General features: G+C 40.7%; 1 protein-coding gene across 1 annotated transcript in view; it reads left to right on the forward strand.

Annotated features, from left to right (window-relative positions):
- Positions 1-700: 700 nt before the first annotated feature.
- Positions 701-27,950, forward strand: part of igsf21a (immunoglobin superfamily, member 21a) — a 261,327-nt gene continuing 234,077 nt past the window's right edge. The window contains exons 1-2 of the mRNA XM_046075086.1: positions 701-832; positions 5,706-5,736. Of these exons, the coding sequence (XP_045931042.1) occupies positions 701-832; positions 5,706-5,736 (163 nt within the window). The remainder of the gene's footprint in view (positions 833-5,705; positions 5,737-27,950) is intronic.

Genomic DNA, 27,950 nt, shown 5'->3' on the forward strand with positions numbered 1-27,950 from the left:
CATTTTCATACTTACAAGTAAAAGTACAGATACCACGTGAAAAACTTTTTCAAGAAAAAGTAAAAGCCATCCAGAATAAACCTACTCATGCAAAAGTAAAAAAGTATCTGGTTTTAAAAATACTTAAGTAATCAAAAGTAAAAGTACTACACATCAATATTTATTGATCTTACAAAACGCAATCTATCTTTTTAAATTCACTCAAGACAGGTTTGAATACAGCATTGTAAGTTAGAGTGAATCACAATAAGGAAAACTGAGTCACAAGAGGATCATGTTAAGATGAGACAAGGAGGCGGAAACCAAAACTAAGTGAAATACTCAATTCACAATCTCACCAAAATGTCCAAGCGATTCCGACAGTGTGTCTTTCCATGTGAGCGTTTCATCACGGAAGGTGATACCCATGGGATGTGCGTCTCATGCCTGGGGATGTCGCATGCCCAGGCAGCTCTCGAGGGGGCTGTCTGCAACCATTGCGAGGCCCTTCCCCTGAGGGTGCTGAGGTCTCGAGCGGCTCTTTTTCTAGAGGATGGTCGGATGCGCTCCCCCCGTGGCTTGCACGATCTGGCTCTGAGGAGCTAGATGTGCTTAGCATGGAGAATGACTTCGGGGAAACGGAACGTCATCAGCCCTCGCCAGGATACGAGGAGTTGTTAGAAGTGGTGTGGCCAAGCTGCACATTGATTGGCCACAGGCGATGCAGCAGCCATCGGTGGGCAGCAAACTAGACGAGCAGTTTCTGCAACACCGAGTGCCACCCCCGCGTCGGCCCCTACCATTTTTTCCGGATCTACACAACGAGTACCAACCTCGCTTCATCCCTCTGGATGTCGGATGACGTCCGATTTGGTGGGCAAGGCCTACATGGCAGCGGGTCGAGCTGGTGCCAGCCTGCACACGACGGCTGTCTTGCAGGCATACCAGGCCGATCTCTTTCGGGACTGTGACGTAGGGGGAGGTCCCTCTGGGGAGGACCTGACTGAACTCTCCGTGTGACCAAGGAAACGGCCCGTTCCATCGGCCGATCGATGGCGGCTTTGGTGGCTACGGAGCGCCATCTGTGGCTCAACCTCTCGGGCATCCAGCGGAAGGAGAGGGCTTTTCTCCCCTCTCCGCCCCTCTCGCCTACTGGCCTGTTTGGCGAAGCAGTGGATGCTGTCGTCAACAGGTTCCAGCACGCCAAAACTCAGCGAGAGGCGTTTGAGCGATATCTCCCCCGCCGGTCAGACTCCAGGACGGCGACGGCTCAGGAAAGGCAGACGCAGCCTTCGTCCAGCACCTACTGCCGCAGCCAGAAGCAGAGCGTCGCTTCACGGGATCCCCCTCAACCAACCTGGGACGCAAGACGGCGCTCTCGCCCACAGCCCCCCGGGAAGACGGATCTGAGGACCGTCATTCAGTCTCGACGGGCCCGGGGGAAGAGGTCCTGAGACTTCGAGTAGGGCTCTGGCTCTGTTGAGGCTCCAGGGCATCCGCATACTGAACGACTGGCTCGTCCTGGACCAGTCTCGAGAGTTAGCGGTTCGGCATCAAGATGTCGTCCTCACCTACCTTCAGCGTTTGGGGCTGCGGCTCAACGCGAAGAGGAGCGTGCTGACACCCGCCCTACGGACTATGTTCCTAGGGGTGGTGTGGGCCTCAACGACGATGCGGGCCCACCTGTCTCCCGCACGCATCGAGTCCATTTTGTCCACAGTGACCGGAGTGCAGTTAGGCCATCACTGTAAAACACTTTCAGAGGGTGTTGGGTCTCCTGGCAGCAGCGTCCAGTATAATACCTTCCACCTTGCACATAAGAGCCCTGCAGTGGTGGCTAAAATCCAAGGGATTCTCCCCGTGGGGAAATCCGCTCCGTCTGATACGGGTTACGAGCGGGTGCCTTCGTTCCCTGTCTGTATGGAGGAAATCTTGGTTCCTGTCCCAAGGTCCCGTGTTGGGAGCGATCTGTCGCCGAACAATTATTTCGACAGACGCCTTACTCACGGGATGGGGCGCGGTCATGGACGACCGCTTCGCGAGGGGAGGCTCATTTCTGTTGGCACATAAATTGCCTGGAAATGTTGGCGGTTTTCAGAGCTCTGAGGAGTTTTATGCCCGCCCTCCGTGGTTGCCACATCCTTGTCAGAACCGACAATACGGCAGTGGTGGCGTATTTGAATCACCAGGGGGGTCTGCGCTCGCGCCCATTATGCAAACTGGCACATCAGATCCTCCTGTGGTCCCAGCAGAGACTGCTGTCCCTCAGAGCGAAGAATCAAGGAGCAGACCTGCTGTCGAAACAGGGGCTGAGGCCCGGGGAATGGAGACTCCACCCCGAGGTGGTGGAGTTATAATGCGAAGACTTTTATCCAGTTTTACAGTCTGGACCTTCCTTCTGCACCCGGCACCCGTGCGCTCTCCTCCTAGTCGTGCTGTCAGGTTCTGCACGCTGGGGGCAGGCGGGGTTTCGGTGCGGCCTAAGTGGGTATCTCGTTCCCATAGTGTTCCCACCGACGCAGTTCCCTCGAAGGGGAACGTCTCGGGTTACGTATGTAACCCTTGTTCCTCTTGTTCTGACACACCTCACCCCGCCTGGAGTGCCTTGCTTCATAGAAAGGGCTAATGTGTCCTATGTGCCGGCGTGCTTAAATACCCCCTCCGGTTACGCCGTCACACACTACCGTTCTAGTAACACCAATAGGATTGGAGTAGTTTCATTCATGGTTCAGCCCTGCCACGCCCAGAGGCGTTCCCATAGTGTCGTCACCGACGCAGTGTCTCGTTCCCCTTCTCGGGGAACAAGGGTTACATACGTAACCCGAGACGTTTTCAGATGTTTATATTAACTCTACCAGCTACGTTACCACTCGGTCACAAACTGGTCTGCTGCACAGTCACACCTGACACCACAAAGCTCTCACTACAGTCCTCCTTCTGTAAGATGCCTGACTAGAAACCTCTTCTAGAAAAATCCAGTGCTAGTTTGAACAGACCTCTGCGCACTAACTCAGACCACATGAAGTCTGTTAAAATTGGGGGCCAATCTGTGTTTCACCTGGGTCTGTGTGACCTGCTAAAAAATTCTGGACTGGGTCTGTGCTGGTACTGGCTGAGGCTGGGTGTGGGTCAGCTGTGCTTATACTGGCTGACTGGCTGGAGTCTGTTTCTGTACTGGCTGATGATCCAGCATCTACTCTACTGACAAACTTCAGAGTAGCCCCTGTGAAATAGATATTTTCTATATATTAATGTTATCAGCTCCATCGGGCCCATTCAAACTGGCTCCTCCAGGTTTCCGTCAATACATTTCAAATATAAAATACTGTTTATAAAATGACTTGGCTGAATATTTGATGCTTATTATTTAATCATTTAATCCCATCCTGTCTCTGGACTGGTCCCAAAGATGTTTAATTTCTTGTACACGCATATGAACGCATTTCCACACGCAACACGGTCATCTTTCAGAGCTACAGTTTATTAACATGGTCTGTTGACGTTTATCAAACGTAAGAAATAGCTGTATTTCACTCAACATTGTTCAGTCACAGTCTGGCAACCAAGACATGACAGACAAGAGCTGGTTAGCAGGACGGACAGAAAGAGAGATTCACTACAGATGCACATTTAATGAACATTAAGCTACAATTATCTGCTGACAGACTTTGAAAGGAGAGAACAAGTTTACCTGACTGCTGTTCCCTCACTTCACTCTCATTGAGTTTTTCTCTACTCGTGCCTAACCCTATACCTCTTCATCCTCTCATCAAAGTTGTAAACATTCGCATTCATCTTTGACAGGAAAGTGAGGCGGGGCCGTTCAGCTCTGCACTTGACTGTTACTGCTACTGGACTGTCAGCTAACTTCTGCCACACTTTTGTCATCCTGCACCATGTTGTTTTTTTCGTTGTCCTCCAAAATGTTTTTCGTTTTGGAGGGCAAAAAAGACGTTATTTTCCGCTGCCTGCCAACCAGGAAGCAAATACACTGTTACTTTGAGTTTGTTACTTTTGTGTTGCCAAAATGATGGATGGTTGTTGTGCTTTGGGATGCAATAATTGAGGAGGAGACAAGCCTGGGCTGTGTTACGTGAGGGATTCCCCAGAAAGTAAAAGTAAACATTACCGCAGTCGAGCGGTGGCAGGGACCTGGCGGTTTATAACGGTAGAAATGTGGCAGCGGATGCTGTAACGTCATATCGATCTGATATGCCCAACACTTGCAGTTTGTGTTCATATCTTTATTTTTCTTCAGTTGAAAGGTGATCCAAATAAAATTTGACTGCTTTTGCAGCGTCTCTCCGGGGGATTTGCAGTGTGAGCCGCAATGTTGGTCTGCCTAAAAACTATGAATCGAATGACGTGTATTTGATATTATTGGATAATTTGTATAGTAGTACGCTAATATTCTGTTTGAAATATATAAACTGTTTCATAGTAGCCTATTTCAGTTTTGTGCAAGAGGAATTAAAGGCCTGTCCCATATGGACGCCTGTCCCAAATATATTCAGGATCAATTCAGTGATTTCAGCAAATAAAAACCTAGGCTATTAATGAAAGTTTTGGTATTCGGGGTCAGCCCTAAAAAAGAGTAACTATATATTAAGTAATGAGTAATTAATGAGTCTTTACTAGTTTTGTGCTGCTCAGTGGCTGATACAGAGTTAATCAGGAACTACTCATGAAGAGAGTGGTCAGCATGTCGATTCACAGATAGATATGAACTAATTACTATGTAATGCTTCATTAATATAGTGTCCCTCAGTCTGTTCTCTTGTAACTCTTCATAATAATTTATACAGTCTTCGATTCTGAGATATTCAGGAACTACTTTTTAACAATTCATTCATTGTCAGGTTGCTCCTGATTCATTCCTCACTTGTTCCTCACTTGTTCCTTAGTAACCACTCATAGCTCTAGTTTGCACTGGTAACCAGTGAAGAGAGGCCAGAATGGCTGTTATGATTTTTTTGTTTTTGTCAAGATTCTAGCTGCAGCATTCTGAACAAACTGAAGAACGCTTCTAGCAGTGCAATTAGGAAGAAAATGTGAGTCTGGAGGATACAAATCATGGATTACGGTTTCAGCATCATGCAATGATAGAATACTGTAGGTCAGATTTGAGCAATATTACTAACAAAATGAATAAGAAAAAATGAGACTTGAATGTCCCTCCCTCTTTGATGGTCAAGCTTTCAGAAATAATACAGCCATTACTGATAACACTCATATACTCACACAAATGCCCAAATTTGGCTGATCTAACATCGAATAACTCTGTTTTAGCATTTAACAGCAAAACATTTTGTATAGTTCTAACACTGTATTTGCAAATGATGTCACCAAGGGGAAGCATATAAATCAAAAAAAGCATTTCTTAAAGGCATTAAGATTAAGCATTCAAACTATTTAAAGAAATGGTATTATGCTCATTTTTAGGTTCAAAATCTTAGTTAGGGGTTGTACCAGAACAGGTTTACATGGTTTAAGTTTTTGTCATACTGCACATTGCTGCAGCTCCTCTTTTCACCCTGTGTGTTCAACGCTTCGTTTTAGCTATGGAGTGATGCATCTTGCCTCTACATGATCTTTGTTGGGAGTTGCACATGTGCAGTTCCTAGTTAAGGACTACTAGCCAATCAGAAGCAGAGAAGGGCAGGTCAGTGGGAAGCTGGTAAACACAGCTTTGGTTCAGCTGTATATGTTCCTGTTACCCGGCTTAGCAACATGGATTGGAGCAAGAGTATAAGAGTGGTGAGTTATTAATCTGTAACAAATGCATCTTTCATCCATAAAGTTACAACTGTGCATTGTCTCTACAACAACTTTATGTCCATTGACTACATGGAGGATAACTAGTGTTTGGAAGGGAGAGGAGAGGTGTTTGCTGCAGCTCAGTGTTTTTCCACTGGTATTTTTGAGGGCGTGTCAGACTAGCCGCTGGGCAAGCATTTTGTTTTCAACCCTGTGTCGTCACAGGGACGAAAGGGAAACGGCTGGACTACAAACAAGCTGTTTTCAGGCAGTTCAGAGCAGTCTGTTCTGTGGGAGATGGGAACTCCCTTTGGGGTGGACTATTACATGCACAAAAAAGATATATAACTCAATAAAGGAGAGGGAAAAAGCCAAAAAGCATAATACCACCTCTTTAATGTCAGCTTGTTAGTAATTTAGGATGGAATACCGGCCTGTCCTCCTTGACTGTATGCTTAGGTGTTTTTTGCAGCCTATTTTCCCTGTAGAAGAATGTAGTGCATAACCACAACTTAAGGTGGTTATAGATAAATTCAATAATCTTCTGCTGAAGTGGCGTACTGTATTAGTATTTTTTCAGCATGCAAGTGTAATACACCATGGACTTCTGCTCTAAACAATGATTATTCTATATGAGTCATGAGCAGCATCAGACAGCTTAATCCATCACCGAGGTCAAGCAACCACTCTCTTCTTCTAGTTTCTGTTGGCCTTGATGAATCTATAACACCTTTTCCGGGAGCCTCATAACTTACTTGCCTTTAATGTTCACTTTTCACTTCACAGGCCTTGTTCTTTTTTTTCATAACTTTGGTGTAAAGAATGTACTCTTAACGTTAGAGCATTCAACAGCAATATGTCATTGTTTTCGATATTGCGGAAGCTCAGGCTGTTCCTGACTACACAGATTCACAGCTCATGCAAGACAATTACTTTCACCACTCCGTCACTTTTCATGCCAGAATCCTATCCAATCCAACTGTTATGCAGTCTGTAAACTTGTATAATAATCTTGTTGCATAATAATCATTGTCATAGACTGTCAGACACACTTTACAGATAGATGTAAATGGTTGAGGATGTTTTCCAAATATTTTGCTCAGTTCTTGGAAAGATAGGCTGTACCCCTATCCCTGCATAGAATAGGTGGGTTTTATGGAGCAGAGGAAGGTATGGACAGGTAGAAGAGATGGCGCCACCATACCAGATGAAATGCTGTACCACTTGGAAATTCTGTTAACAGAAATTCTTGTGCCATGTCCATCCTTCTTCAAAGTTTGACTCTTAACTAAATTGTGTGAAACTGGTAATGCGCCCTGCGATGGCTATGAGACCCTTTATTATGCCAGCCCAAGAGAAAAACCTATTTCAGATATCTGGTATGGTATTGTAGAGTGACAGATCTAAATAACATATGCTGCCAGAGGTCTTTTAGACCTCTAAATATGCCAGTCATAGTGTACAGGATGAACAATATTTTTCACTGCATTGCACTATAAACCTCTGCCAAATCTTAGAAACAAAGTTTATATGGCACAAAGAGATCTAACCTGTTTGTGAAGTACAAGCTAAATAAATCTGCTCAAAGGCAATCGAGTTCGGATACCTTTCCTTAATGTTGCTCCTTTCTCTCCATTGTGGCTTTCACTAAAACTAAATAGATACCCATGACAACAGCTTTGTGGATAATTAGCTGAATAATGTAATTAGGGCCTCTTAGGGCCCTTTGGTCCTGAAGGACTAACCAGAAGGTTCCCTCCTATGGAGCACAGAGATAGAAGCACCACCCCAGCGTCAGGCAGAGGGGTGTGAAGTAGCCTCTTGCATTCATTCATCTTGCCCACAACACAGAGGCTTTTTCCTGCTCATTAGAGCTATACTTATGCTCTAATGAGGAATCAGGAGGGGTGTTGGCCATGGGGTGGAGACACACAGCGGTCATTTTATTTTTGTTTGAAGGTGACCACGGTATTTAGTGGAGGTGCACCACATGCATGTGATCTGTCTCCCCCGAGTTGTTAAACTCTTCATCACTTTTGTCTTTTTAAACATATTGTCTCCTTGTTTCTGGTCTTTGGCTCTGCCTCCCTCCTTCTTTCTGTCATTCACTCACTTAAGCTCTCTTCTGCTCCTGTGTCTCCTTCACCACAGCTGAGCTGCATGTTGAAGCTCTTCCTATCGTGAATAATGCACATCAGCTGCAGAGGTCAAATGGAATGGGTTTTGTGAGATAATGACTGGAGTGATGGTACCTGGGCGCCACCAGATTGTGGAGTGTTTGAGCTTGTCATAAAACGACAGGGGAGGAGGACGCTGGATGCTCACTGTGTCCTTTAAGCATCATGAATGTCAGAAAAGACAATGTCAAAATGAGCCTGTTTTCATCCCACCCGTCTCCAACTCCTTCCACCTGTCCATCCGACATCAGCAATCTCTTTGTCATTTTCATCTTCATCCAAATAGAAAAAACCCTTAGTTCATCCATAGGTCACACATCCATGTACAGCATTTACAAACTCAGTCTGTGACTGAGTGGCAGCCATATCGGACAGCTTTGTGTCATCATGAACAACACATGCTGCTCAAAGCTAATATTTATTGCATCTGTCTTCTTGTCATTGAATGACTTTGATGCCTCTCTCCTGCATTACAAAGTCGAGGTTCACTCCCTCTTTGTGTCGGCCCCTTTGGTGTTTTCTTGAGATTTATGGCTTCATTGACTGTTTCCCTTTCTCTCGTCCTTCTGCCACGTTAAAAACCCAAGGAAACATCACAAGTTACGCGAATCAGGGGCATCACTCTGCTGTCTTCCTCCACTTTGCTGCTCTAAACACTGAGTTTCAGCTCAAATTGCATCCTATTAAAAGTCAATGAGCCGTTGTCACTTTATTACAGGCCCTGGACTTGACAGCTCACAAAATAATCTATTAAAACCCATGAGTCACTGTGATGTGTTTGTAGCTAGCGATCAACATTAAAATTAATATTTGGGACACAGGATATCACCTGTCATTGGGAGCGTGGGGCCATCATTTAATAATAATAAGATGAAAAATCAAATGAATAAGTAAAATGAGAAGAGACTTGAAAATGCAGCACCATTTTTTATTCAGACAGCTGTATGTGAACTGTGACTTTGCAGACAAGTAGAACAACTTTGGAAAGAAACAGGTTGAGAACAGAGGTGAGGTATGACAAGACCTCTGTCTTCTCCAGTACCCCAGCAACAATCACCAAGCTCACGCAGTTACACACTTTTCACAGAGCATCACTGTATTTGAGCAACAGTCTGTGCCCGTAACAAGTTTCAAACATGAGGAGGATTTGAAGGTGCACAATTCTAAGGTTCCATTTAATTCTGAAAGAACAATAAAAAATGTTAACATTTTATGTGTTTTTAGGTAACGCTACAATACGATGCATATAAATAATATATATATATATATATATCAAAAATAGAATATTTAAAAATTCATCACTTCTGATTTAATTTTTACGGCTGCTGTGCCAACTGACTAGCAACTCTAATGTATCAGTTTAGTTGGAGGTGCACAAAAATACTATAATGAGTAAGTAATGATCGTTAATAGTTTTGTGCCCCTCACTGTCTGATTCAGAGAATCCATAACTACTCGTATAAAGAGTGGTCAGTAGGCCTGTATTGATTCACAGATATTAATGAACTAGTTATGTCATGATTAATTAATATAATATCTCTCTGTTCAATAGTAACTCTCCACTATGATTTTTACAGTCCTTTATTCCAAAATATTCAGGAACTACTCATTAACAATTTATTAATTATCAGGTCGTTCCTGATTCGTTCCTCTCTCATTCCTTAGTAACTACTCACAGTTTTGTGTACGGTATTGTAAAGTGTTACCCATTTTTATGTGAGTAAAAGGTCACCTTGATAGATAATTTTGCAAACCAACATATCAGCCTAAACATATAGTCAGTTAAACCTACATCAAACAACACAAACTTATGCAGCTTTAAAATTGCACCATGAATTGTTTGACAGTGCCAATTCCCGCAAATTGTTTAATGACAATTTGTGACATTGGTAGATTGCACACTAAGATGATCTTTACCAACTTGGCTTGGTGTAGAACTTCTTACAGAGAGTAAAAATGTAATTTGTCCCTTTCGTCCGGCAGATAAATGTACATTGCCAAGCTTTATTTGTGCAAATATATTGTATCTTCAGCATTTAAATTAGAGAAATGAGACAGCGCTCTATTGCAGCCTGTCTTTGCAGTATAAGTAAGGCGCTGATTTACATAAAAATCTTGATTTCTGCAGCTTTGTGGATTGAACTGCTTACATAATTTATATTGCCAGATATTTTCACTGAAATGATGTTTGTGAATTCTTTTCACAGGGAAGGTCAATGTTAGATTCATAGAATTGTGTTTTGAATCTGTTTTATGTAGTAATACATCTGTGCCCTCATCAAGGTCTTGACCAGCATTGCTCTTTCAGCTTTCTAAGCCACAGTACAATCCTCACTGCCTCTGTAGCTGGAGCCTTACCGAAGTGGAGGCTCCCTTAGTGTAGATGTTAATGCCTGATTGCTCCAGTCCCCCATGACGGTAACCCAGGGCCCCGGTGAGATAGCTGACCTTGTGGACAGGTTCAGGGTTTTGCCAAGGATGCCTCTCGTGTTCCTTATTTAGACTGCATTGCTAAAGTGGGAAGCTGAGACAGATGAGCATCCTGAGTGAACATGCTGCAGGGACCCTGGGTGACAGCAGGGATTTCCATCATTTAGCTTTACGCCTTCACTACTCTGTTCCCCGACATCCATCCTTCCCACCCCTACTGGCTTGTGATTTAAACAATCACACTTACTGTTAACATAAGATTTACAGTGCATATACAGTAAATTTACACATATAAAATAGAAATACAGTATCATACAGTACAGGCAATCAAAATATGCATGTGTACAGACATTCACTGAGAATCGTGCGTACTGCAATATGACAGTAAGACATAAGACACAAGCCAATCAACAGTTAATAGGTATACTATGTCTGTGAATTAATAATGTGATAATGTTGCATGAAAACATAAAAACAAATCCCTGCTCTTTTATAGTATCTGCTACTGTCCAGCAATATCTACAGAAGTGTGTTATAAGTTATATGAATAATGAGTTGAAGATGTTGTAAGTGTTGTTGCACCTTCTGGTGCGCAGAGGGATAGTGCCTGTCTGTCACAGCAGTGAGTGACGGGCACACATTGCACTAAAACGCAGTAATGCTGAGCAGGAAACTGCCATCCTGACCTTCCTTGCAATTAGCATGGTTGCGTAAGTGCTTGTGTGCTTGTGACAGGTTATTTAGAGGAACTTACTGCTGGATTTTTTTTCTCAAATGTATATATCGTATACATACATATAGTTGGAAACAAATTCAATTATTTCTGACACACAAAAAATAATGCAGTCAAATAAAATAGTGTGAGAGTAACCAGAAAAAGTATCCAAGCGTTTAGCAGCCACTGTCTGTGTGACACATGTACCTGTCTTCTGTGGCTGAAATTCCCTCATCTCACTCGCTACACACAATTATTGCCTTCTCGGAGGCGTGAAAGGAGCTGTCAGGAATAATATTGTCTTTTGAAGTTGTTGTAAAGAAAGCTTTTAAGCTATTTTTATTGACCAGTTTACACCTGTACTCACCCAAGTATGGGACAGTTGTAGTTTGAGCCGTCCAGATCGTGATGATTTTCATTTTTATCACACCATCACACAATTACTAGATCCAAATTGCATTGGCTGAGTCTTCTAGCCACGATGTATGTTGTACCTTTACAGCAAAGCACTGTATGTATTTATTGCATGTAGATCAGCTGTGTTTTCAATATATGAATATGATTATTATCAGTATAACACTGCAAATAAGCTACATGCAAGTAAATTTAGTTAAGAATGGAAAACATTTCACACCTCACGGTTTGCTTATCATTTCTGCTTAATTCCCATACGATTCCTTGTTTCTTGTAGAGCATTACTGTACCTGTACCTGACATAGTACAACCTATTTAGCACTGGCTCTGTATTTTGTTGTTTAGAGAGAGAAAGAGAGAGAGAGAGAGAGAGAAAGGGGTCCTTGGAGTGATAAAGCAGTGATAAAGCAGCTATTTTGCAATTAACTGAATAGCCCACATTAATTAATTAATAAACCCTAAATGATCATTGGATGTATCAGGTTCATTGGCAAATATTACTACAATACTGATGAATACATAAGTGAATTGTTACTGGTTAGGACTGATTGGTTTCTCAACATCACCTGTGTTGTGTTAAAATGTTAATTAGATTTGTACCCACATAAGTCTGTGTTTGTGTGTGTGTGTGTGTGTGTGTGTGTGTGTGTGTATGTGTGTGTGTGTGTGTGTGTTTTTGTGCATCTCAGATAAAGGGAGTAGAACTCACAAATAATGCTGGGTCTCCTGGTTGCGTTGTTACAGGGGAAGTTAAGATGTCAGGATGACTTTCAGATAACTTATTGATCCGTCTTCTGTAGTGGTTGATTGAGGACGTTACTTTGGCTTTTCTGAGGGTCAGGTATCTGCTCTGCAATTAGTAAATAAAAGTTACAATAGGTGAAGTAGGCTTAGATGTATTGTGTAGATAAGAGTGTGTTGTTTTTGACAAGTAGTGCATTATTTATAAAAGTTTTCATTGTTTGATTTAACTTGCCTAATGAATGGATTTTATTATTACTATTATGAAAAATGTACATTATGTGGCCATTTGAACTCTTTGGCTACGTTAAGACTGGAGGCCTGAATGCTCAATAAAATGTTTTTGTTTGACAGTTGCACAACAGCTGCTGTAGAGTGATGCCAAAGTCGCACCAATTCCGATCTGAGTGTCCAGACTCAGGTCGCATTTAAAAAAATCCGATCTGTATCGGATTTGGACCACATATGAAGTGGCACAAATCCGAACTGGAAAAGATCAGCTTCCATGTGACTTGGCCTGTTCACACTGTCATAAAAAGTCAGATCCGAGTCACATATTAGCAAAAAAAATCGGATTTGGGTCACTTTGGTCTACAGTCTGAACATAGCCTTTGATACCGCTTCAAACAAATGCTTACTTCAAATTACTTTTTGAGCCAAGGCTGGTGTGGATTATAGGCAACCTAACCTTTTTATTTAGTGCTGTATGTGTTGTGGTTTCGGACAGAATGGACCCAAACGCAACGCTTGTCAGTTTGCAAAAGAGGTTTATTGAGGGAAAAAAGGGAGAGGAGAGACGGGAGGTGAAAAGGTGAAAGTTGGACGCCGGCAGATGTGGGCGCGGGGGGCCGAGGAGCTGGCGGGGCTGGAGAGGTTCAAGTGAGGCAACCGAGAGGGGGCAGGAGGCCGAGGTGAGAGGGGCGAGGAGCATGGAGGGAAGCCGGGGGAACGCCACGGAGGCGAGGCGAGGGGATAAGGCAGGTAGGCGAGCCCAGCTGACTGACTGTATGAAGGAGGTGAGTGGACCTGGTGGGGAGAAAGAAAAGACAGGGTTAGTTTCGGGAGACAAGAGGTCAGAGAACGAGGTATCAAAAGGCTAGAGCACAGAAGTGGCACCAGGACTGGAGCGATGACGATGAAGCGGAGATGGAGTGGAGAACCGGGGTAGAAATACTGTTGAAGATGAGGCTGATGGCTGGCAGGTGTGGCGGGCGGAGGTAGAGGTTGACGAGACACAGGTGCGGATCATCAGCCGGGCCCCAGGGCGGAGAGGGAGAGAGCACACACAGAGGGAGAGGGGAGGAGACACAGGGGAGAAAACAGAAATGCGAGGAAGGAAAAAGAAACAAAAGAGCACAGGGCATGCACCGTCAGCCGGGCTGCCACCACAACAGTATGCATAGTAGATTCCTCAGATATTTCAATGTGGCTTTCTTTCATAGTTTTGAAACTGATTCTATGTACTTAAAAGATAAAAGGGCCATGTGGAATTCATCCAGCGAGACAACCCAGTGCAAGTGTGATTTGTAATATAGATAGTGACATAGTGATTTTCATTTAGCTGCTTATCACTAAATAGAGCATGTTGCCCAGTTTACCAGATGTGCACAGGAAGTAAAAGGCTAGAGACACATGCACCGTACGTCTTCTTTGATCTCATAAACCTGACAGATGTGATTCATCCATGCCTGTTTACAACCATGCATTAATTTCCCCTCCCGTCCCTAACACAGTTTAGCCCAATTAACACAGTAGCTCTTTTACTAACAGTGTGAGGGGGAGATGTGCATGTGTCAGAGCTGCAGTTGGCCACAGCCAAGTACCGAACGAGATCCAAAATGGAGGGACTGCTGTGAATATCAATGCTTCCTACTTCCCCTCACTCAAGACGAGTGATAGGTTGTGCTCACTTTCGCTCTTTCTCCAGCTTTCTTTTCCTCAGACTGCCATGTTTCTTTCATTCCACTATAGAAATACATCAGCTCAAAGAAGGAGATGAGAAAAAATAACCCATTAAGGCATGCAGGAGTGCACAATTAGAGGAATAATTTAGAGGCATAATGGAGGTACTGGGATTAGATGAATTTGTGTAATTTTCTAAAATCTCCCATTCAGTTTTGTGCACTTTCAGAGAAACTATAAATGTAAGTCTCTGCCATTTTCTTCCTGTCTTTAGATTTTTCTATTCCCCTTAAGGATCTTAAACATAATACGTATCCTTAGGGATCCTTGGGTCATTCCAGTTAATGGCAATGTTTTCACTGCATGAGCCACACCTGTAGGCACATGAACGCCAAAATGCTTGACATCAGGACAACAGCAGTGTACTAATAATCAGGGAGATGTATGTCGCTGGGCCTTTCCTAAAATAATCCTGCTTGTCATTGTAATGAATGGATGAAATCACAATGATCTTCTGTAGTTTTTATCATTTTATCCAGTGCCATATAAATCTAAAATATCTGTTGATCTTTCCTTACATCCATCTCACTGCTGATATACCCCACTTTGCATTTCCAGCAAAATCTGAAAATGACTAAAGGGAAACAGGATAGACAACGTGGCTCCTTTCACCATCCTATCTGCCAAATAGCTAGCAGTGGGAGGGGACATATAGGCGGGTAAAATGACAGTAGCATTAGACATGTGACACAAGAGTTAATTAAGACTGATTAATACTATGTGTAACTATTGCCACTGGGGAACAATGTTGAAAGATGATCAAAACAGCGTCTGTCTAATCAGTAACAATGCCCTTGGTTCAGTCAAAGACGACAGCGGGCAGCCTTGACGAGGGACTGACATTGGCCTACACACACACAAAAAAAAAACACTGCTTCAAACAGAAGGTAAAGTCATACATTACATGATGAATACAGTGAAGCAGTTCTGAAATAATTTCATCAGCCTTATGAAGCTCTATTCAGTTCAGTCACGGCTGTTTCATGCCATGCCTTTGCTGAGGCTACATGGTAGCAGCTCTGTGAAAATGCACTTGGGTATAGCGGTGCTTTAAGATAAATGATAACATCAATGTGCTAAAATTCCCATAATGACAACACTAGCATGCTGATATTTAGCTGGTATAATGTTCACCATCTTAGTTTAAGTAAATGACTGTTAAGGCTGATAAGGATGTCATTAGTTTTTGGTCAAGTATTGGACAAATGACCTGATGATGGCATTACATGAATATGGGGCTCACCAAACTTATTACAGTTCATCCTGCTGTGGACATAAATGTGTGTTCCAAATTTCATCCATCCAATACATCCAATAGTTGTTGAGATATTTTACTCAAAACACAAATGTCAGTCTCATGGTGGCACTAGAAGGAATCATTCAACTTCTGGGAGCCATGAATGTTTGTGACTTTATCATCCAGCAGATGTTGAGACATTTCTCTTACTGAAATAAGTTATGAAGGTTTTCAGTGTTCTTTTGATTGTCTAATGTTTTTTTGAAAGTCACAGAAAACATTTTATTTAAAATGATATGCAATAAGTTGTCAGCAGTTACTTTAGTTGTTACACCTAAAGAGAAAAGATGATTATGGAAATGCACTGTGCACCAACTTTTTAAGATAATTAAATGGAATAATGATCCTAAACATTTTCTTAATGGCCAGACAGTGGGATGTTGTTGTCCGGACAGGTCAGTCATCTGACCTCAGTCCAGCTGAGCAGATGTTTTACTGGCTGAAAAATCACACTGAGGGTAGAAAGCCTCCATCTTCAAGGTACTCATGGTGACAGTTTTGCTGAATCCATACTACGACCTTAATGTTTAATGCAGTGCACCTGTACACAGGACAGGAAGTCAGAGTGAAGGTCACCATTTTGGCCAGCAGGACACTATTCCCCAGGACAGAAAGCAGAGGAGCTGCAGTGGCAGCCTCTAATCCTCTTTAATTTGTTTTCAGATGGGGCTTTGGAATACCAGCCTGCTCCCTAAGCAGAGATCACATAAGAACGTGGGCTGGGACAGCTGTCTCCTCTTCTGGCAGTTTTTAATACAGGTCTACTCACCACCCCACCCCACCATAATAATTCTGGTGCTGAGCTGAGTAGTTACTTTATGTGGATTTTAGTACAAAAATGGGCTGCAATTCCACATAGTACAAAGGCATGGTAGTGCCAGCACGGCTGTGTTGAAAAAAAACAACCCAACAAACAGAAAATCAAAGTGGGTGGGGGTGGAGTGTTTTTTTTTTCTTTATCAGCAGTCATGTGGCCTCCTCCTCCTCAGCCCTCTATACAAAACAAAGCTTGTAATTGAGTTTGGGTGTGTCCCCTTTCTCCTTTGTTTGACGGTAAAGGTTGAATTGTAAAAGGGAAAAAGGATGCTCGGCTTACCTCACCTATATGCCTGTGTACCTTCATAGAGGTGAACTGTATCAATTGTAGAAGTAGAGAAATGCATTGTCTCATTTGCAGCATTTTTTATCCTGAATGTTGGTCAGATGAAGGCATGATTCTATTGAAGTGATGAAGCACATCTTGAGAGACAGAGGGGGTTTAAAAGCTGCTGAAACAAAGCATGCAGGCAGTAGGTTGGTGATGCAGGCAGGGGGCTGGCAGTCCTTTAATCCTCACCGCGGTGCTGATAAATCGGCATGTGAGTTTCATTTTTATCCCCCTTACCAGTTTGCTTGGCTCTTGAGTGAATAAACCCCTACTCACATTTGAGGCCTTTTGATGTAATATCCAACCATGGATTATGCCCTCTGCATTGGACTAACAGGTGGATGGTCTCAACATCCAGTTAGCTTTCAGGCAGATCACTGGGGAGAGGACAGCAGTCTAATCAGGAATCTTCATTGATGTATTGATGTATCTATGTTCTCTACTTGTAATTGGACAGATAAGAAACCTACAGTAACTTGAGCTTGATAAAACTCCTTTTTTGCTTTTCGTGTGTCATTTCACGTCTGTACTGAGTTATATTGTGCAGAGACACCATGTCAATTTACGTGTGAATGTCAGCAAGAACAAAATGCCACTTACATATTTAAAGATCGACAAAGTCTGTGTAGGAAAGTGGTCGGGGTGGATGGATGAGTCAAACAAACATAGAAGGGGTGGAACAAATAATACAGGCAAAATTGTACTTGTACAGCATATGTGTACACAGAGGAAAGCCCTACTATTATTTGTGTATTAGACCGTGATGTTACCAAATAGCCTTAATAAGGGGACTTTTTGTACTTGGGTATTAGGTGTAGTGTCAAACGCTACTCATTGTAGCTTCACACCTGCTTCTACACTAACTAGGTTAACTAGGTTGGATGGAGTGCAAGTTAGGCAAGCAGGTAAGTGTTTGAGGTACTGGTGCGAATGAATATTAATATGTCCCACCCCTCATACACGAGTGATTAATTTCTGTAGTCTTTTGATTGTACTCTTATTTCTGCTCATTGCATAACTTAACAAAAACATTCTGTGTTTTGCCATTTATTCTTCACTCATTCCTACTTTCATTAACAAAATTTACAAAGTGATCCTCCTGCTTCTTAGCTGTATGACGATTGTGTAAGCATAGATTGAACATTATTCATTCCAGTTCTCCATTGCATCATGTACAACATGACTCCTCTGCCCTTAAACTAAGCCATCTTTTTTCTATCTTACATACCATTTTCTGATTTGAAGAGGGAAAAATAAACTCCTTCTTAAGCAAAAAAGATGAGGATAGAACAGCAGGGAGACTCCTTTTGAATGCGACTGGAGTTAGAAACATATAATACAATACTAGAAATGAGCAGAGCCACCAGCAGAACCCTGCAGGTTGTGATTGTCAGGCAAACTCAATACACTCAATTGTCAATATCTTAATCAAGGTCACTGTGCCAATGTTTTTTCTTCCTTCCTTTTTTTTTGCCTTTTGGAACATCAAGGCAAACTGGATCCCCTCTTTTTGTCCTTGACACTAAAATGGTTTGGGTAAAACAAAAAGTAGCCTGTGGGAGATTGCGTTTCTGAAGTGGTTGAGTGAGGCTTCAAAGTGGAGAAAACAAGTGCAAACCAGTGCAAAGATGTTGTGAATAGTCACTGAAACAGCACGGAATGGCTTCTTGTAACTGCAGCAATTCTGCTATGATAAATTGACTCTGCAGTTTATGTTCCCTGCATGCTGGATGCGTTCCTCAAATCTACCCGTTTGACATTCAGAATGGCCATTTCTCCACACTGCCCCCGTCTCCTTCCTCGTTTCCTGCTATTGCTCATGACCTGTGGTGATGCAGGGGTCTACAGATTGAATGCACAAACAGTGATTGATACCCTAGTGAGTCTGTCTCTGAGTTACCAGGATGACTTGCTTCCTTGGTAACATCATCATGACTTCTTTGAGGCCTTTATTAGCACCCAGGTCCCGTTTACCTTATTAAAAAGAGATTGGAATATTTATTTCCAAGGCTCTGTGACATTTCATTCCTGTGAGCTCTAGGTTTATTTGTTGTATTTATTACAAGTAAGTAAATACAAACAAATGGCTAGGCAGCTTTTACGAAAAGCCACAGATCATTTTGGAGATTGTTTTTTACAGGCGCCTATGCATTCAAGATTATGTTTTTAGGATTTTAAATTAAAGCAAACATAATTTTTTTATTTTTACATTTCACTTATAAAGTGTGATATTTATTCCCGAAAACCAGTACATGTGCACACAAAAGGAGGGTGTGGCTCTGTTACAGTTTCGTGTAGTTTATTCATGGCCTCTTAGACAGAATTTCAAAATGTTAAACAAATTTATCTCTTATTTATCCACCTGTGTATCTAGCCATCTATTATCATGTTTTTGGATGCCTGTGTGTGTCTGTGTTTTTATGTGTGCATGTCACAAAAAATTGGATTGTGACTCACGCTTAGCTCTAAATGTGTTTACTTCATGTAAAACACCCACACTCACTGTTCCAGAGGCTTTTACAGAAATGAGAATAAAGAACAGTGAATATAATCATAAAATGCTATTTGAAAAATTACTTTTTTGAGGGGTTGAGGCAAGATTTGTGAACACATTTGCTGTTTCTACTGCAGGTGTCTACTTAATTTTTCCAACAAAATAAACACTTCTAAGCAGAGCAGACACTTTAGCCACATCCCGCTTCATGTCTGCAGCTGATTTGCTTTCTTCAGATAATCTGGATAGAACATTAAAAGTAATTTTGTTATACCACCTGCCTGTTACTTAATGCACAAGTGTTGCTCTGTGTAATTCAAGGAAAAGTTTGTGCATAAACCTGTCGCTTTCTGCTTACTTTGAGTTTGTTTAAATTCCAGTTACATTAATACAACCATCAAACACACAATGAATTGTTCGCTGCAGTTGCCCTTCCAAGTTCAAGTGAACAGAAAAAATATTAATATTTCCGTAATGCTGCAAACCCAAACAAACAAACAACCACACCATCAGCAGACCTACATTGACCTTTATCTCTCATATTAACTCCCCTGATGTACCTTGAGACCCAGACAACTCACTCTTTTTTTGTGAAAAGAAAACCACTTGATGGACTTTATTTAAATTAGGATAGGCAGACAATGGCTGACACTAGAGTCTTGCTTCATGGGTAAATCATTTGCATTTCCAAAAAATGTTACTCTCAGGCCATAAAAAGGTTTTTATAGCACACTTTCACTACTTCACAGAATCATCTCATCAGAATCAAAACATCTTTTACATGCTTGTAGATGGATGACTGTTTGAGTGCAGCTGTTTTCAAAAAGGAGAGATACAGCCATCCCTGAGCAGAAATTGGCTGATTTCGCCCTAAATTGTTGAGATTGGCAACCACAGAACAATGATAACAAATCATTTCCAGCTGAAATAATGAAGCTAGAAGGCAGATGGATTTGTATTCAGCTAGGGGGAGTGACGCAGATTTGTAATATCTTCTCAAAAACTAAACATGCATTTTATTCTACTGACATGTCATAAGGTTTTATTCTCATAAAATGTACCAGATATGTCATTATAATTATATTTAGCAAGGCAGGTAGAGATTGCTATTATAATACAGTATCACTTCAGTACCATTTACAGCATCATGGGCTTTGTGTGCACTCATCCAAAAGGCCCAGTTGTGAGGGCTCCTTTAACAAAAATATTTTTTCTTTAGCTTACAAAACAAGATTAATGTTTAAAGTTTAAATAATTTACAGTTTTTTAAATATGTTTACTTGCATGCCAACAAGAGTTTGTTCTTCAAAAAACGTACACTACTTTTTCACAGTCTTTTTTCATCCACTGTACTAAAAATCATACCTGTCACCCCTGTGAGTTTTATGTTTCAGTGCATTTGCAGGCATCTCAGGGCCACAAAGAGAAATTCTCACATACTCACCATCAAATATGCCTGTTGTAATCCTAGCTCAGTGATAAAATGCAGTACTCTGCAGACTGCGGCACATCCTTTCCAAGTGTTTAGCACTGGTGCTGAGAGCAGAGTGCTGCATTGGTTTTTTTTAAGTTACCTACTTTTTTGTTGTTTGTCATATACTCCAGGAATGTGAATAAACAAACGGATGATAAACTACCTACACTGATTATATCAGGCTTTACAAATCTGCAGAGGAAACACATAAGCTAATAGCACATTTATCCCTGTACATACCCATCCCCCCGTTAAAGAATCCACACTAGACATGGCTGTGTGTGTCATTTTTCTTGATGGTGTGGCCATGGAAGGTCTGGTACTCCTACTCCCCAGGAGCCACTTGCATGCTACAGCAATGGTCATCCTCTCTCTTTATCATGAAGACATGGCTTCTTTTAAACTAAAACTTGTATCTCTCCAGAGTGTGTTTTGTTAAGTACTGAGTGGGGGAAAATAGGCTTGTTTCCCTGTTGGCATTTATTTAGTTTTGAAAATTAGATGACAAGTTTTTAACATGATTTATTGTCCTAATGGTCATGAAACTCACCCATCAAGTAAATGAATAGCTTTAAATCAAGTAAGGATAAATAAGGAAAAGCACCAATTCAAATGTTGCAGTTCTACCTGATGGAAGAGGAATGCTAATACAGGGATAGAAAAGAAAGAGTGGGATAGAGGGATCAGAGATTCATTGCTTTCTAGTTGGCCAGCTAACTGCGGCAATGACATACACACTGCTGTATCTGACTAACTCCATGTGGGAAGGCTGGCTGCATTTCCTCCCTGGCTCCAATTCTTCTCACCAATGACATGATAATTCCACATGCCTAAGGCCCTTCAGAATGAGGACCTACTGATAGGGTTCCTAGTGATTGCGATCCACTATAGCGGTATGGGCTTGTGGGAGGGCGGTGGATTACAACGGACGGGTGCTGACACTCTTAAAGCTGAAGCATGTCATTAAACAGTAAATCACTCTGATTGAAAAACGCATCAGCTCCCAGCTCTCTGTTTACAAAAGAAGACCTTCTCCACAAGTGCAGATTGTGTTCTTGGCCAGAATAAACAACAACCAGTCATCCAGATTCCCCATCCACGTAACGCTTCCTGAGCTCAGCTTGCATGTACAGTTACAAATCACTTCCTGAGATGTGTTGACATTGTTGAACATTCACTGCCATGTTCATTCATCCACACTGAGTGTCAACACAGTTAGTTTGTTGAAGGTGAGGCAGTAATAATAAAACACTTTTTAACACCTTTAATCTAATTAGTATAGCTGAATTCATTGAGTACTACAAATAAGGGTGTGCAGTTAAAATAAATAATCAGATTAACAATCTTAAGTGTTAATATTTTCAGATAATTTAGAGTACGATGTTGATTGATTCTGTGCACTGCTGAATCTACTGCATGGGTATACATCTGTGCATGTTGCATCCTAGTAGAAAATAATCATAATAATAAGTATAGTTAAAAGGAAAAGTATCTTTCTTTACAACCCTGTTTTGGTAGTTTGGGCCATAATTTTTGGTTAAAATACCATGACATTTGAGGATGCAGCAACATAGGTAGAAGGCAACACAAGCTAAAGCTAAAAAAAATCACTTGTGTGACTGCTTGGAGCACTCCACTTCCAAAGCTCTCACTACCAGAGATGCCACATGGCCACATTTCAGCAATGAATCAAAATTGTAACAAAACTCATGATGGCCAGAATAAAAAAAGACCAAAGTAGGAAAACGTATTCATGTTGTAAGAAATAAAAGGATGATGCAGTAAAGGTACTTATATGATATATGCTTGGCTCTTTGAGAGCTTTAATAGCCACTAAGTTCCTCACTTAGTAAATATTTTGTGTTAAGAATAATGTGAATACAATATATAAAATGTTCAATTTACATAATCTATTCCATTGTTTGTTTTAACATTTGTCTAAGGGGACAACACTGACTTTGTTGCCCGGAGTGCATTAACAGCACGTCACTCACTCCCTTTCCTTAAGCTCCAGCCTTCAAGTCACCTGGCTTTAGCATTGCAGTTATGAGCTGCATTTATTTATTGCCACGTTTCTACATTGCAGAACTTTCATACAGTAGAGATAAAACTTTTATAGTAGGAATATTACACGTGTTTAATTACAGGTATTGTATACACCTGTGTCAAAATTATTTATTGTGCTAAAATACGTGACCAAAAATATTGATGCAGTATGCTTCATCAGTGGTTGCCATAGTCCTGTGTCCTTGCAATCACTTCACTGAAACAAAAACATACTTTGCTTTTCTGAAAGTAGTCTTAAATGTGTTTTAGACACTGCAAATCAGCTCCCTTCATTTACACTGCTTAGAGGCATATATGAAGATAGCTGAAAAACTCAGCCATCCATGTTTCTCATACATTTAGATGCACTGACATCTAAGCAAAGGTAGGCCAGAGCCATAAATCACAGAGCACAATAACAGGCACATTTTGGGTCGGTCCATCATTGGCTGTGTTTTGTTTTCTCATTGCATCTTGGCAAATTGCTGTTATTAATGGGAGAAAGCATAGTTTGCAGCCCTCATTAGATGTTGTTCCAACAGCGCCTCTGATGGATTAAGACAAGCTGGAGGCCTTGTCTGCCTCTACAACCAGCTAATATGAGCCAATTAAATGTTGTGCACTCTCTGGCCACTCCACACTTGCTCGTGTGCTCTTAAAACAATATCCAAGTATCTGGCTTCATGGCCAAATAGATTATAGTTTCAAGACAAGTAGGTTTATTTAAAATATTTTATGCAGAACTGTATGCTTAGCCTCACATTCCATGATAATAAATTATGTCCCTTTTAATGTAGTTGGTTTCTCTGAGGATGCTCAACCTTTTCCTTTGATCAAGTAAATTTAAATCTTCATCCACATTTTTTAATCTCTCCACTCAGTGATTGGAGCTATTTGTGACACAAGCTCTGTTGGTTCTACCCGAGATGTGAGAGTCACAGCTGTGCTTGGGAGTGTTTTAAGTATTTCAAGGTAATGTCAGCCTAGCAGAGCATTTGATTCATGCAGAAGAAGCTTATGGGTAGGTGACTGTGAGCATTATAAAAATATACCTGGGGCTTCCTTCGAATGCGGGACTTTTAACACAGGAAGGATCGATATTGTGCAGCGCTAGAATGACAACAGAATGCAAGTCTCTCTGTCAGTTGCATTTAAGCTCAGCTCAACCGAAGGTGTTCATGGTGCCAGACATAACTTGTTAGAGCTTACTGGATATATCCAGCCTGACACTTAAGTCATATTTCCTTACAAGGCTCAAAATGTAATCTATTCAAACAATATACACATGAGCGCATTGTGACAAATGGGAGAAATTATTTTGTACTATATCTTACATCCCATTTTCAAACAAACTAAAAACTGTGCTGTGTAATTAATGAATTGCTCTTTTCATCGATTAAAAGGACAGTCACTTCCCCCATTGTATTCAAATATTTTATATAGTCTAACGTGTTGAAGTCAAATAAAAGCTATTAAGGGATGTTTTCATACAGTATGTACAACATAGGTGTCTGACTAACTTAAATATGTTGGTTGATTGGTTTAGTAGAGCTTGCAACATGAAGGGTAATAAAAGCAACAATGTTGTATATTTTTGTTTGTGATCAAAGATTTAGTATGTTGGAATCATAACAATGCGATAAATTGTGAATAATTGTACTGTATGTTTTAAATTTAATTAAGGGAGCATCTCTGTTGGAAACAAATAACCTGTCATATTGTTTGCGAGAGCCTGCACAGTAAATTAAATGTTGATTTTTCAGTTTTGAGTTGACAATGGCTGATTGGAGACTTGGAGACTGTGTCCACTCAGAGCTGATACGGCTCTGGGGCAGCTGTCTAAACGATCACAAGTGTTGAATTATCTCTGATGGGTGACGACTTACATAAACACTTGCGCAGTGTTGATTTTTACGCTCAAGAGTTGAAATAACACTGGACTTTTTGCTGTATGAATATGGCCCATATTAGCCCATGTTATAACAAGGACATCAAGCATAACAAGAGATATTGCTTCATTGGAACACTTTCAACAGAGAACTGGCAAATAAAATGTGTCTAATTTATGAAGTCATTTGGATGGGATTCGATGGGTATTGAATTGTGTGGGAATTATGCCCCCATGTCTTGGTATGTGCAGTCTGCAACTGCTCCAGTTTCTTGTAGGGATTATTTGAAATGTGAACTTCCCTGGCACAAGTGCATAACCCATGTAATTTGCTCTTTTAAAAATTCCCCATCCCTCCCCACACGCTCCGGAGCATTTTTCTGTCATTGGCTATGCTGTATTTTCCTCTGTGCCACATAGTCATTGAATTGTTCACAATTAATCCCTGCAACCACACAAGAAGACCACCTAGTTTCTTATACAGTAATATTTGTAGATAGATAGATAATATAGTATTTTATGAATAATGTGCCCTTATTACTTGCTATATTATGTTTAATTATTTTTACAAGTGTAAGGATATATAGTATATGCACATACTGGATAGGACATCTAGAATTCGGTGTCGACTTCTCTTCTGTTATAGATTTTACAATCTATAACAGAATATTTCCTTCACTAAAGATACACATTTGTCCCCTGTTGAGTGAGTAATGCTGTGTTCCACAGAGTCAGTTGACTTTTTTTTTGTAATTTTCACCACCTCTGTGGAAAACTCACAGAGAGACATTGACAAGGCCAAGCTGCTCCTCTTGTGGGTTTGTAGTAAGTGGTTAGGATTTTCTCTAAGAGCATCAGCTCTGTGTTAATGACATGCAGTCTCCGGAAAGGTTTATTCATTCAATTTGACTCTAGAGAGAAGATCTCTTCAGCTTGCTGATTAAATTAAGATTTAATAAGCATATCTAGGTGCACTGACATGAGAGACATGTTGATCTGTGTCTACCAATGCAGATACCCAAGACTATCTATTTTAATAGTAATACTGGATTTCTGCAGTGTAATGTATTTGGTTCTCAGTTACGTAGTTTTCTGCTTATTATTCACCTCTTCTGCCTGTGATTTGCTGTGCCACACAAATCCACAGCTGTATTGTGTAGTCATTTTCTAAGATGAGAAGTTCGCCATGTGCACTTCTTCATTTGCTGTACATTCAGCTTATTGTGTATACTTTTGAATTATTCAGTACAGTCTTAATCTGTCACTGTCCTAATTTTATGTAAACCTATGCAATTCTGGAAATGTATTCTGATTACCTGATTCAGCATTTTAGATCTGTCATCCTTATTGTTGGAGAGCAACAAAGTATGATGCACTGTAAACTATGTAGGCACATTGATTCTTACATAGAAGGTCTTATAAAGGACAAACAGTCTCTATACAATGTGGTCACTGTAACATAACAAGGAAAAACATGCACACTTCAGCAGTATTGCAGAGAAGTGTCTGAATAATCCTGGTTCAGGTGATGTCTGTGGATATGTTTTAATGGAACGCAAAGAGCCAAACAGGCTAACAATGAGTGAGTGAATGAATGAGTATGTGAGTTAGTTACTAATAGGCACTCGGTGTTTTGCATGCTAAAAGTATATGCAAGCAAATTACAGAAAAATAAATACATAAATATAAAAGCAACATTATGTAAAATTTGGTTTGATTTGGTGTCCCTACCGTTTCAGAGTATTATATATTTAGGAAAGGGTTATAGAGTTAGAGAGACGCTTATTACTTAAATATGAGGGTGCATATTTTGCATTTTCTGAGAATGTATTGTTTATCTTAGATATTCTAATACTTGACAGTCTCAATATTACTCTATTTTTCTATAGTATTCCCTGCCTTCTTTGCAGGGATCACCTGTATAGTTCTGAGATACTGGTGCCCTCATAGCAGTTTATGTTCTTTTATCAACATAATTACTGGCCATGAGGTCCCCTTTTTATGTTGTTTTATATCCATCTATTTTACAAGATACAATTCCCTCATTAAATATGGAATGTGCTGAAACTGCTATTATGTTGAGTGTTGCTGTCGGTCAGTGGAAGTCAGCCCACATAGATACATTTTAGATCTGTGTGGTGGATGTATTTTAGGATACTTCAATTTCCCCCAGATTTGAGGTTTTGCTTTTACTTCAGACTATACAGTTTTTTATTTAATTGCCCCCTTCCAGTTGTTGGATGTATTTATTTTCTCAGAAGCCTTCTCATTATCATCAGGCTATTGTTTTTGTATCTACCTGATATGCTGTACTATTATCACCTTGTGAATGTATGTGATTTGTTATGGAATAGTGGAACTACACCTGCAGGTCTGTGTAAAGCATTATGTAGATGGTTGTGCCAAGATCTGGTGATAAAGCATAATATAACAAGGTTGAGATCTTACATTGTTCAAAGAGAAGTCGAACTTCGAATCTGTGTCTAACTTCAGCACTGAATAGCTTTCCCTTGTAGTTGACCGTCCTTTCTTATTTTTCCCTTTGTTGTTTTTACTGGCGAGTATATTTGTGTGTTGCTGTTGTGTGTTAATGCATGTTATCAAGTACTGTAAGTGTTTTCAATTATTTTACAGTAGGGAAGCTCCAGGCTGTGTTTTGCATGGCACTAATTAGACAGTTGATTCTCTGATTTCTACATGTAAAAGGTCCTGTCATATGCAGATTATGACTGAGCTACCCTTGTCAAAAGGAATGGTAACATTACCCTTTAAATGCATTTTCCCCAATGCTGCTATTTCATTGGTTCTGACATTTCTCATTATGTTCTTTATATTTACTGATGAGGAAAGAGAAATTATTCACAGGAACTGAATAGTGATGCTCTTGAAATTTCTTTGCTTCTCTCAGAAGTTTATTAACTGAGCATGATTGTTCAAGGACAAACACCTTCAGAAACTGGTGAAAAGCTCAAACAGACTCTGTCCAGCAAAACACGCTAGATAAATTCCATGGAAATAATTTAATGTGAGAAGCATTTATGTTATATAATCATCATAAGCAGATTGAAAAAATAGTTTGAAGTAAGATTAAATTTGCATTTGAGGAAACAGAATAGATAATGCTACATCTTGATATTTAATAACTGCTATAACAGCTACAAAGTCCATGTAGCACAGCTTAACAGTGTCTTAGGTAGAGATTAGAGAAATGGTTGCACTGTAACTAAAGTTTGTTTGTTTGAGTCTTCAAACCATATGAAGAAATTGTGCAAGGTCACTGAAAAAGGAATGATCTTCCCCACTTAACTACCACCGAAGTACTATTTACCAAGATACCTATCCCCATGTGGGAAAGTGCTTGTTGCGTAATGGCATTAGAATGAATCATGGCATTATTTTATTTTATTTAATATAGACTCAGTTAATCTT

Source organism: Micropterus dolomieu, linkage group LG18 (genome assembly GCF_021292245.1).
Source record: "Micropterus dolomieu isolate WLL.071019.BEF.003 ecotype Adirondacks linkage group LG18, ASM2129224v1, whole genome shotgun sequence".
Taxonomy (NCBI): Eukaryota; Metazoa; Chordata; class Actinopteri; order Centrarchiformes; family Centrarchidae; genus Micropterus; species Micropterus dolomieu.